This window comes from Takifugu rubripes, chromosome 11 (assembly GCF_901000725.2).
Source record: "Takifugu rubripes chromosome 11, fTakRub1.2, whole genome shotgun sequence".
Classification (NCBI taxonomy): Eukaryota; Metazoa; Chordata; class Actinopteri; order Tetraodontiformes; family Tetraodontidae; genus Takifugu; species Takifugu rubripes.
Genome location: NC_042295.1, coordinates 3602533 through 3615290, shown reverse-complemented (window position 1 = coordinate 3615290; position 12758 = coordinate 3602533). Strand labels below are relative to the sequence as shown.

The window sequence follows — 12758 nt, the reverse complement described above, 5'->3', positions numbered from 1 at the left end:
GATTTGTACTTGTATCTGCTGGCAACAAAATTGTTTAATACAGATGTAAACATGAAGATTAAGACTGTAAAGTTTATTGGCTCAAAAATGTCTTGAGAGTCAGAGTTCTGTAAATCATCTGAGGGACCCTGAAGGGTCGTGTCCCTCAATGCAACTCTTGATAATTAACTTATGCTGTCCATAAATCATGTGTGACTGCTATAAGGTTTTGATGAGACTGCACCCGTTGCTGCTATGCATGCACGTATGCATATCCTACTGTAGCAGAGAGATGTGAAGACACTAGCCAGGCTGTGATGATGGGTGGAATAATTTGGGGGAAAATCTATATTGTAGCATTGGAAATACAACTTCCTATTTGGCTTAATCCCCCAACACATATGCTCGAAAATATGGGTGTGCAATGTGATGACCAGCAGAGGCTGTAATCAATCAATTAATCTTTATTTATGTAGTGTCTGTTACAATCAAAATTGTTTCTAGGCGCTTCACAGAATCCCAGGGCCTGACCCCCCACAAGCAACAGTGGCAAGGAAAAACTCCCCTTTAACAGGAAGAAACCTTGAGCAGGACCAGGCTCATGTAGGGGGACCCTCCTGCTGATGGGCGGCTGGGTAGAGAGGGAGGAGAAGGGGGGAGGACAGGTAGAGGAAAGAATAGGCAGAGATCATAGAAATACATTAATTATAATAATTATAATAAACTGTAGAGTTGAGAGGGTCAGCAGGCTCGGAGGTCAGTAGGTCAGCAAAAGTACAAGGCTGTAAAAGGTAATGTGACTCAAGATGAACTGAACCAAGGGTGTGTGTCAACATGTGGTATGCCAACATTGCTAGGTGTGACTGGAGGCAAAGACTTAAGTCGTTATTTTAATGACAGTGGTAATCGGGGATGATCTCTCATCTTGAGATGAGTCAAACAGACACATGTCAAACTTCTTTGTCTTTGTCTCATAATAGACCAATCCTATTTCTGTTGGTGCATTAAAAGGATGGTAAATATACAATCTGAGGTTTCCTAGCACTGATATTATCTTCATTTTGTTCATAATTTTACTTTGTTTATTTACCAGAAAGGCCAGACAAATGGCTGATACTGGAAGACTCCAGAGCTAGGCTCTGGCAACTCTGCAGAAGGACGCACTACCTCCATCACGTTGCTGTGGGCAAACCGGTAAGATGAGGGACAGACTGGAGAGGGAGGAAAACCCCAGTCTCCAATGTGTCAAGACATGTGACAAAGAGGAGGGCTGAAATAATGTCAAGGGCTAAACCAGCCAGAAGCAACAAGACACATATTAGCAGTTCCCATGACAGCTGAGGATCCAGAGAGGAACCACAGTGAGCTGAGATTACGGTGGCTCGGTGACCAGTATATTCCAACCTGAAGGATCTTCTTCTTCACCACATCGATCCAGAGGGAAGAAGAAGGAGACACGTGGCCATGAACAAACAGGGCAGCTGGACAAGAATATGAAGATAAGTTATTGATCTGACCAGACGATCCAAAGTCTGCACCTGTAAAGAGATGGAGGCAGGAAAAGAGCCTCAACGCTAGTGCAGCAGAAGACAACGGGAAACATGAGTCAGTGATCAGAGTTTCAGTACTTGGTCGGATATATGCAGTTAAATGGAGCCTGCAGGGCAACAGACGAGGACAAACAACCACTCACACTCACATTCACACCCAAGGCAGTTTGGACATGCCAGGTCACCTCTTCCCCAAATCTGTGTCTTTAGACTGTTGGGGAGCTCGAGACCTCAGAGAGAACAAACACGGGCACAGGAAGAGCATGCAACACACAGATAAGGCCCCCAGGGAGCAGAATTCTATTTTGGTGTTTTACATAAATGAACTATTCTGCTAAACACAGTAGAGCATTTTGTTCTCAATGAGACACTTTGCTATCGTTAAACTTCAGAATATTTGGACTAAGGTGGAGAAAGGGAAGCCATGTGATATTTGCAATCTGCGAGTTAAAGTGGGTCTGCACAACAGTTAAATCAACTTCTGGTTTGATGGTCTGCACTGCTGACAACATCCAGTAGAATGTAGAGACTCTGCATAATATTGAGCATTTGTGAGCTCTGACAAATTATGTTTTTGTTGAGACATTTTAACAGAATAGTCATGATTAAAAGCTGATTGACTGAGGTGAAGGTGTTACAATTTTAGGTATAATACTCATCAATCAGGTACCGAAGTGATTCTGCTTCTGCTTTGGTTTAGCACAGGGGTCAGCAACCCAAAATGTTGGAAGAGCCATATTGGACCAAAAAAACAAGAAACAAGAAACAAATCTGTCTGGAGCCGCAAAAAATTAAAAGCCTTATAATAAAGGCAACACATGCTGTAAGTGTCTATATTAGCTGTATTAGCCTACTTTCCAAATGATAAGTAGGCTACAAATACATAATGAGCATTCATGATGAAATGAATATTTTCCCTGCAGCGCATCCTGGAAAGAATGACGCACCATGTGGCCACTCTGCTGTATGATGACGCTTTAAGTTTAACTTCCATTATAATGAGATGTTGAAATTAAATATTTATTATACGCATTTATACAGCATTGGAAAACTTTAAGAATGTGTGTCAGGTTTTTTCGCCTACAGAAATTATATTAAAACAATTTCCATTTTCATATTTTTGAAAAAGCTCCAGGGAACCACTAGGGCGGCGCAAAAGAGCCGCATGCGGCTCCAGAGCCGCGGGTTGCCGACCCCTGGTTTAGCACATGAATGATGTTGTCATCGACAATGGCGACACATCACCATCTACTGGCGCACTGCTGTATTGACCTGATGGCCGAACAAGAATTTGTGTCATTTAACAAATAATGTAAGGGTTGTTTATTTCAATAAAATAAATAAATAAATACACATCTGCTATTTTAAATCCACTATAGCAACAAGATGAGGAATTGAAAATATACTACACACATATTTCACCACACGGTAATAAACGTTCATTAATTTAAATACGCTGCAAAGGTGTAAAAAATAAGAATAAAAGCAATTTTTTACTGTATCTTTAGCAACCCATGGAAGTCTCAAAAAGCACTTTTCACATGTTAATGTTATTCTTGTTATGAAACTATCTTCATTAGTCAATAAAATCAAACCTCCAAATATGCCATCAGACAGTTGATGGCTGCTGTGCTTTGTTGTTTGAAGAAAGAAAAAGAAAAAGAAATTAAATGATGATGCCTGTGTTCTGATGATGAATTAACGCGATGAATTTACCACCACAAGATGGTGGTAAATTTAACAATTAATATATAAACAACGCGCAACATGAGGAGATGAGGTCCGCTGACCTGTGGGATGATGGGAAACAAGTGTGTGTGTCCTCACTCCAGTCCTCGATCCACCTTGATCCTCTGCCATCTTTGTGGCTCTTCTTCTCGCTGTCTCTTCATGTTTTCTTCATCCTCACCCTCTGGAAAGCTCCTCTGTGTCCCTACCCTGATGTTCTTTGCCTGCCTCCTCCACCTCTCCCCAGGCTCTCCCTCTTCCTGCACCTCGGTTCTCTCAATTCCACATTATGTTTCTCTTACTTTGACTATTAACTGCTCACATCACCAGACATTTACAAATTTTAGCTCCTCTCCTCTCCTCTGCCTTGCCTCCTCTTCTCCTCCTTCTTTATACCATCAGCGGGAGGTTCCCCACAAAATGAGCTGGTCCCGCTCTAGATTTATTCCTGTTGATTGAGAGAGTTTGTCTGGATTCTCTTGCTTGTTTGGGGGTATCTCTAAAGCTTTCGGAGACAAGCCTCTTTGTAACAGACGCCAATAAAGTTGACTTGAATTTGATACTAGTTGCAAGTAGAAAGGGAGCAAATAGTCTTATAGCTTTGACAATTTTATTCTGTGTATGAAACAACCTTTCATAATTCAAGAAAGTCATTGCATGGTATGGAATATCATATAGGTTTATATTTAATATATAACATTAGGATGGTGCAGTTTTTAGCACTGTTAAAGCACAGCAAGAAGGATCCGGGTTCTCTCTGGGTCCTCTAGCCTCCTCCCACAGTCCACAGACATCTGAGGAGGTGAACTGGCTACTGTACACTGACCTCAGGTGTGAATGAGAGTCTGAGGGGTTGTTGAGCTCCGTATGTTGGCTCTACGACAAACAGCTGGCAGAAATTTTTTTTGGGGGGGGTTATGGTCACAAAAGTTCAACAACAAATGATCTATAACAGATGTGGCAATACCTGATGAATTTGGCTCCTTTGTCATTCTAAATAAGGCATACATTGTTTCATGAATTTCAACATTCTGATAATTCTAAAAATATTTCAACATAAATATTGGCAAATTAAAAAGACACATAAGGAAATAGGTATGAAACAACAAGGCCACGCTGAAAACGCTGATATTCCTCCTCTTTAGTGGCAGCGTTTACATTTTCAACCCTAGTTTCGGTTTTCTTCTGTCCATAAGAGGATCTCGATGATCAGGCAACGCTTCATTTTAATCTCCACCAACACCCCCAGAAGAATCAGCAGCTTGTCTTTGGTTCATTAGACATTAGACCCGATGATTTCTCTTTTTGAGCCCAGTCTTTCAAATCTAGAAAGGAAACAGACTATTAGCTGTGTTTTTTTAAATCTCACAATTCCTTTTTAATTCTGTAATCTTACTCGTTTGTTTCTTATCTTCTTGACCAGAATAAACTCTAAGTACTGAATGAATACTGATTTGATCTGGTTTCAGCCTTTTTGAAGAGGTGTAACACCATAGTGAATGTATGAAAATGAGTAATGTGCTAAAACAAAATCTACATAATCATTTGCATATAGTGTGTATTTTACACTCAGCCCTTTGATCAGACTTAATATCTGTCGAAACACGTGAACATAATTCACTCACAGAGGTGCACTGTGTCGCTGAGGCGAGAGTATCCTCTGTCCAGGTTATCGCTGAGGTCAATGTAGCAGAAAAACTTCAGTTCTTGAGGATACTGGGAGTCAGACAGGTTCAGAACAAGAGGGATAATCCGACTGAACATTGCTCCCTCCGCCAAAGCCTGGTGCATCATGTAGTGACACCAGGCATCCTTCAGGAAGTTGGGGGTGATGAGCAGAACCCATATGTGGCTGTCCTGTACAGCCTGGCACAGCTCTGTGGAGATGGCCCCTCCTGGACACTCGTCCCTCTCTTGTAGGAAGCACCTGAAGCTACGCGGTGGAGCCTCCAGGAAGGACACCAGCCGTGCAGCCTCTTCAGAGTCACTGTCCACTGAGCTGTGGCACACGAACACATCATACTTTCTGGCACAGCTCAAAGCTGAGCCCACAACAGACTGAGGCACGGTTGGTGTCCATGAAGACGACAAAGGACAGAAGGATGATGAACCTGAAGATTGCTTGGCTTCTTTTCCTACGTGTTGGTCATGGGCTGAGAAAGACACTCTGAAATTCAGGATTTTCTGGAACCACCCTAAAACATTCAAAAAGGTTTTGTCACCTAAAGAGCTGAAATTTACCTGATAAAACATCAACACTTTCAACTTATGCAGAATTTGTGTTTTTAATTTGAAAACCTTTGTTGTAGTGTAACTTCAATTATATTCCAACATCCAAAATTATTGACTCATGTTTAAGTTTATTGGAGTTTTTATGAGTAGCAGATAAAAGTAACAAATCAGGGAGGTTTGTATGAAATCCATATCTTACCATACATGTTGTTCTCATCATGCCTGATTAATCCCTCTGTCAGATTTGAGAGTCCTATTAATTTATAGCTCTTTCTCTGTCTCATTCAATATTTCACACGCTGACTGAAGAAAATAAGAGGAAGATTCAAGTAGCAGAAGTTGACAATGTGGCAATTCTTTTGACTGCAATTGACATCACCGGATGAAAATTAGGAAGTCTTTAACTTCTGAAAGTTATGCAGTTATGGCGGAAGTTACATGCAAAATGCTTCAATTTCACGCTTCACACGGTGCATTCCAGTTAACCCTTTGACAAAAGTGCATGTTTAAGGGAGTTGGTAAGACATAGGTCAGCATGAAAAAATAGACACTAAAAATAGAAAATAAATGAGCATGATGTCTTCATTTATTTAAACAAATACAATCATTGAAATTCACTTATCAATCAATGGTTGTAGTGTACAACACTACATACCAATGACTGATATTCTTCAACGTTCTTGGCTGCACCCACATGTGACTGTTGAAAGTGCCACATAAAGAAGAAAACAGAAATGAATCTTTGACCCAGAGACGACATTGTCACTGTTCTGCAATTGACTCATGTGAAAGAGAATCTGACAGAATCTGTGATCTGACTAAACCATTTTAATTGTGATCACAAGTTTAGTTTAATTGTTTACTTAGGGTTCAATTTATTTGCCTGTGTGTAAAACACTGAAAACTGAAACCCTGGAAATATTTAAGACTTCTTGATCACTATAAAGTTAAAAAACAACATCTATAGCTATTGCTATAAAATAGACAATAGACATATACCAAACGCAAGGAAACGATCACACCAGTCTATTTTACTCAGCAGAAATTGTAGATTGAGTTTATTTGGATGCAAACCACCCATATTTTCCATTTCATTAATCAGATATTAAAACGCGCTATATGTTGTATTCGAAGAAATTGGTGAATTGTATCCACTGTAACTACTTTATGAAGGCAACTTTATTTCAAGAAAGTTTTCTTTTTTCCTTTGTTAACCCAAAGCTAATAATGATGCCTGATTGCAAAAATAATTTATTTTTTTTCATAGGTGGAGGAGTGCAAATCATAAATGAATGGGAAAATACGAGTGGATAATATTACGTCACGGCGTAATGGATACGCCCACTTCCTACTTTGCATTCGAGAGGAGGAAAATAACGGAAACTATCGTCACTTCCGGGATCACAGTCTGACGTGTCGAATACAGTGTTGCTTTGCTAGTGGATTTAACTTCGTGGGGGGATTTATTATCTATTTAAGTGTTATCTGGTAAGTTTCAGGAGCAAACTAATGTGTTTTAACAGCGTCATACATAACCAGCTATTAACAGCGGAGCCTCTCTTTTTCCCCGTTTGGCCTTCCTGTTTTAATGCAGGTTCTTGTTGGAAAGATGTTGGATTTCTTCACCATCTTCAGTAAAGGGGGGATAGTGTTGTGGTGTTTTCAGGGAGCCGGTGTCACACAGTCGTTCACCGGACCTGTCAATGCTCTGATTCGTTCTGTGATCTTACAGGTGAGCCATAACAACATAGTAAAACAGCGTGGCAGCTGTCTGTTTGGATTTGCTAAGGCTAATGCTAATGGTTAGCAAACTCTTGAATGATTGCATAACGTTACCGTGCCAAACAAGACACATGGTGTGTACTCATGGTCCTGGCTTGTATTTTAAATTTTCGTCGCAAATTTCCTCCTCAGAACGGTACAGAAAGTTATATTTAGCATGTGTGCTGTGTGTTGTCATATTGACATTTATGATTTTTTTTTGCAGGAGCGAAGTGGCAACAATTCATTTACCCACGATGCCTTGACTCTCAAATATAAGCTCGACAATGAGTTTGAATTGCTTTTTGTGGTTAGTTTATTCATTTACAATAAAATTTCTAATCAAAACGTTCAGGAAAAACTTACCATTTGCATGGTATATGGTATTGCGTAAGTATTACTGGCGCAAAATAACAATGCAACTTACATTAATCTTTTTTAGGTGGGTTTTCAAAAGATCCTGACACTGACATATGTGGACAAGTTAATAGATGACATTCAGCTCCACTTCAGGGATCGTTATAAGAATGAGCTGGTGCAAAAGGGGGCATTAAAGTTCCTAAACCACAGCTTTCAGTTTGAGAATGACTTCATTAAGCTTCTTAGGTAAAAGAGGAGAACACTTATTGCCGTACTGCATGTTCTGTGTAAAGTGTATTCTTATATGTGTTCAATTTTTTATCTTTTGATTTTTTTGAAACCCAAAGAGAGGCAGAGTACAGCAGCAAAGCTCGTAGCCCTGCCCATATGAGGACCTTTAAGGAGTCGGAGAAATCACAAAAAACTGTAAAGTCAATGATTGAGACGAAGGGCGGCGACAAGGGAAAGGACCAGGGAGGCAAAAAGAATAAAAATACCAAAAAGGAAGGTGAATATGGCTGAATTTGGCTGCTGTAAAGACATTAGCATCATGCTATTGAATCGCTCCTTGTGAACATGAAACGTTTTGCATCTTCTGCAGCTGAGCTTGAAAAAGCTGAGCAACACAAAAGCTCATTTTCTGTTCAGAAGACGGTTGAGAACGGAAACCAGGGTCTCACTTCTGAGGAGATCATGCAGAAGAAGCGGGAGAAATTCTTTAGCAAGCGCATGGTGACGACCGCTGTTAAACCCAGGTTCAGTAAAAAATCAATTCTTTCTTCAAAAGAAATTCTGACCTTGACGTTTTAGCATCCATTGCTATTTTAACTCTCTAATTAATTATTTTAATCAGAGAAATCACCAGCACCAAATATGTTGCCGAAGGATGTTGTTTTATTTGACTTCCAACTGCAATTCTTTTCTCTTGGCTTATTTATGATTCCTTCATTCTGGTATTCGGCTTCCAGTAAATCCCCAAAGCCCCAGAAGCCTCGGGGAAAGAAAATGCGAGTTTGGGACAACGGTGAGACCAGCGCCGAAAATCTGGATTACAGTGAAAGGAATGGGGATGGTTCTGCCAACGATGGAGACCAAGAGGCCCAGAGTGATCCGGTAGGTCCTGTTAAACATGTTAGAATGAACAGGAGAAGGGAATCTAGGTTTTAATCGAAATAAAATGTTCTTTAATCATAATAAAATGTTCTTTGTGTGCTTCAGAGCATGCAGTTGAGGTCCATGGAGGGTGACCTGTTGTCTGTGGACTATGACTCCAGTGAGGAGGAGGAGATGGACGAGGAGCGAGTGGTTGTCAGTGAAACGAGCAAGCCAAAGTAAAAACCGCTCCATTTTATTTACACGCGACACATTTTCCCTCTGCACTCTGAAGCAACCTTCTTTGTTCTTTTTCAGCTCTAAAAAGAGCGGTGGTTTCGGTGGCATGTTTGGGATGCTGAAGGGCCTCGTGGGCTCCAAGAACCTGACCCGTGAGGACATGGAGTCAGTACTGGAAAAAATGAAGGACCACCTAATTGGTATGACGGAAAATCAACCCACTGCCGTCCAGAAACAGCAGTAGATTTTGGTATCAATAACCGTCTTGTCGTTCCTCAGCCAAGAATGTAGCAGCTGATATATCCGCCCAGCTCTGCGACTCCGTAGCCAAAAAACTGGAGGGCAAAGTTATGGGCACATTCACCAGTGAGTAGACATTCGGAGCCCATCTCCTCTTATTGCGTAACCCAGTCCTGGTGCAGTCTCTGCTTGTGCCGCACCACAACTAACGACACGAGCGTGTGTTTGCAGCTGTGGCCTCGACAGTGAAGCAGGCCCTGCAGGACTCGCTGGTGCACATCCTGCAGCCAAAGCGGAGGGTGGATATCCTCAGAGATGTGATGGAGGCTCAAAGCCAGCGACGGCCCTTTGTCATCACCTTTTGTGGTGTGAACGGGGTGGGCAAATCTACCAACCTGGCCAAGGTGAGGAAGCTGCTGGGCTCCGCTGCGCTAAATCCTCTTTTGTGTTTAAAAACCCGGATTCTGAAAATGTCCTTGAAGTTCATTTTTAGCCTTTGCCTTTATTCTATAGCTAGAATGGCACGTGGGTGGATCAGCATGAGCTAAACATTTAGGTTCCCGTTAACCCAGACTTACAGAAGTTAACACTACCTGTGAAATCTAACATTAATTAGACAAAGATATAAAAATATTCTTTTTTTAAGTAATGAAATGTGGCATTAGACTTCAAATAAAAGTCAACGGGCCATTTGTGGAAAAAGACTCGCTACACATGTCTGTATGAGATAAAAGTGTGAATAAAGAGGGAGGAGAGGAAGAGGGAGAGGAGAGAAGCGGGACAAGGAGAGGGAGAAGGAGAGGAGAGGGGAGGAGAGGACGGGCACAGAGCACACACAAAAACACACACAAAAATACACTATTTATACAGTGGGTAAGTAGACGGTTAAGTTTCAGTATGTCTCAAAATGAACCTTTACTAAACCGTGCCTTAATGTTGCTGCAGATCTCGTTCTGGCTGATAGAGAACGGCTTTACCGTGCTGATCGCAGCCTGCGACACGTTTCGTGCCGGAGCGGTGGAGCAGCTTCGCACTCATCAGCGACGCCTGAACTCGTTACACCCTCCAGAGAGGCACGGGGGGCGGCCTATGGTCCATCTCTATGAGAAGGGCTATGGGAAGGATGCTGCCGGAATTGCCATGGAGGCGATAGCTTACGGTATGTTGAATGCGGTCTCCTTGAGGTCGATGCAGGGTTGGCAGATGTGATTCCTTCTTAAACGGCGAGCTTGTTGAGTTCAGCAGCATGTGTTTTAAGCTCTTACTGGGCCTCCTAATGCCTCCTCTCGCTCCTCCCTTCTAGCCCGTAACCAGGCATTCGACGTGGTGCTGGTGGACACTGCGGGGCGAATGCAGGATAATGCCCCTTTAATGACGGCACTGGCCAAACTGATTGCAGTAAACATGCCCGACCTGGTTCTGTTTGTCGGTGAAGCTCTTGTGGGAAATGAAGCCGTGGACCAGCTGGTAAGATCACACACACTGGATGTTGCTTCTTGGGGCAGTTTAGCACCAGAACCACTTTGAACAGAGTTTGTTTCCTCCGATTGTCAAATTTAAATAAGTGTAAATTAGACAAAGCAGAGAACCAGTGGTAGACGTGGAGAAGAGCTTTCTTGTTTTTATCATTCTTTTCCCAAAGCCTTAACATTAATCTGAGATTCAAGCTCAGCATAAAAATTATGACAATGAAAAAGGGTAATGAAATAAATTCATTTACTCTAACCTACCAGCAGAGGGCAGTAATACCTCTCATGAGCATGACGGTGATGGGGCACCTGCCAAACTCAAGGAGCCATCATTTGATGAGGCCTGCGAGTGTTTAATTGGTCTTAGAAATCTGTGTTAAAATAGGTCTATGCTTCTTAAGGCTTGCATTGACCATAAAGGCGATAATGGTACCTGGGAAGTGATAACATCACACCACTACATAGAAGTGTATCGTGTGGTGATTGAAATTGAGATTGAAATATCCACAAATGATCCCAAAGTATCCAGGAAGAGAAAGATTGATGCCAATGGAAGGCAGTTTTAAGAAAGGTGGGAAGGCGAGTACATGTTTGTGCTTCAAGGAGAAAAAACATTTTGACGCCAAACATGGAGCCAAGTAAGCCAAAGTTAGCCTTCAAGAAAAACGACAAATTGTCAAAGAATTCAAAGTCAAGCTGCGATCGTGAAATGATGCGGCGGTGAAAGAAGAAAACACCCACGCTTCAGTCTTTTTCTGAGGGTGTTTTTTTCGAAGCAGTGCATGTTGAAGATGTGTGAGCAGGTCTGCTCTGACCAGATAACTTTTAAAAAATGTTAGCTTGAACTTAAATAAGTCATAAATACAGAAAGTTATTTAGCATGGAAGTCACGGAGTAGTTACCTTTATCTACGCTGTAGAGGGAGTTTGTACCTGGAAAAGCTGGAGCTAAATATGCTAAACATGTTGCTTGTCCTCAGGTGAAGTTCAACCAGGCTCTTGCAGACCACTCCATGTCAGACAGGCCCCGCCTTATTGACGGGATCGTTCTCACAAAGTTTGACACGATTGACGACAAGGTACCGTAACGGTTTCTCTCCTCCTCCACACCCCATGTAGGGCATCTGTCGGTTGATTCGCCCGCTGCGCTCTTGTCTCCCTCGCAGGTCGGTGCTGCCATCTCGATGACGTACATCACAGGTCAGCCGATTGTGTTTGTGGGTACAGGGCAGACCTACAACGACCTGCGCAACCTTAACGCCCGCGCGGTAGTCAGCGCCCTGATGAAGGCTTAAGTGGCTGCATATTAGTCGTCCTCACAATGGCGCCAACAGTACTTTAGCTGCCATGAGATGTCCCCAGCTGCTGTTGATTTGAAGATGTCCTGCTGTCTCTACATCACATCGAAAGGAAGAACTCATGTCATGCACAGGATTGTCCTTGTTACAGTAAACACCAGAGTTCTGCATCACCACCACACTGCATCATTTTTGACTTTGGGGCCTAAACTGGAAAAGATATACCTCAAATAGCAGTTGATCACGCCACATCTGACCAATTGGACCTCTGTCGTAGTGAGATGAGTCTGCTGTTTACACACTAAAGACTAGATAATAGCAAAAAAATTCTTCCTCCTACCACTTCCCTTTATTTAAATGAGATCAGGTCATTAAGGATGCAGCTGCCGGTGCCTGAGCAAAGCTTCGTGATCATAGTGCCTGTTCACTGTTAGGCAACAGTCGCCAAGCGTTGTCGTGTCCTTATGGTCGATATGGAGATATGAAAGAATATTAGCACTTAACAGGTGAGTACCATGTAATACATTACATCTTCCCGTCGTCTTTAAGAGCTCCTCAGCTGTGGTTTGTCTTCGGAAATAAGTTTATACAAGTTCGAAAAGATGATTTTTAAAGGTTTTTAGTTTTGCAGGCTGTCCATAGATTTTACAATCCACCCTCTGTGTGGGCATTTTAGGTTATTTTGGCCTTATTACGCCTCATTTAATCAGATACAGAAAATACATCTTGAGTTCCCTGAAATTTGTACTGTGCAATATGAGTAAATAAAGAGATATGCAGCAAGAGTTGATAAGAATGAGATGTTTCTAA

At 42.0% G+C, this 12758-nt stretch overlaps 2 protein-coding genes across 2 annotated transcripts; one reads left to right on the top strand and one right to left on the bottom strand.

The window, feature by feature from the left end:
* Positions 1-4874: 4874 nt before the first annotated feature.
* tirap (toll-interleukin 1 receptor (TIR) domain containing adaptor protein) lies at positions 4875-5410 on the bottom strand (the record flags this gene model as incomplete). Its single annotated transcript, NM_001113196.1, is given in 1 exon segment — positions 4875-5410. A coding segment is annotated over 1 exon segment (536 nt), but the record flags the coding sequence as incomplete, so codon positions are not given.
* Positions 5411-6841: 1431 nt separating this feature from the next.
* srpra (SRP receptor subunit alpha) lies at positions 6842-12738 on the top strand. Its single transcript, XM_011608236.2, has 15 exons — positions 6842-6977; positions 7084-7221; positions 7477-7560; positions 7693-7856; positions 7958-8118; positions 8212-8365; positions 8579-8723; positions 8829-8941; positions 9021-9142; positions 9222-9308; positions 9414-9586; positions 10128-10341; positions 10486-10649; positions 11631-11729; positions 11817-12738. The coding sequence occupies exons 2-15, from the start codon at positions 7099-7101 to the stop codon at positions 11943-11945; spliced, it is 1932 nt and encodes a 643-aa protein (XP_011606538.1). The 5' UTR covers positions 6842-6977; positions 7084-7098; the 3' UTR covers positions 11946-12738.
* Positions 12739-12758: the final 20 nt, after the last annotated feature.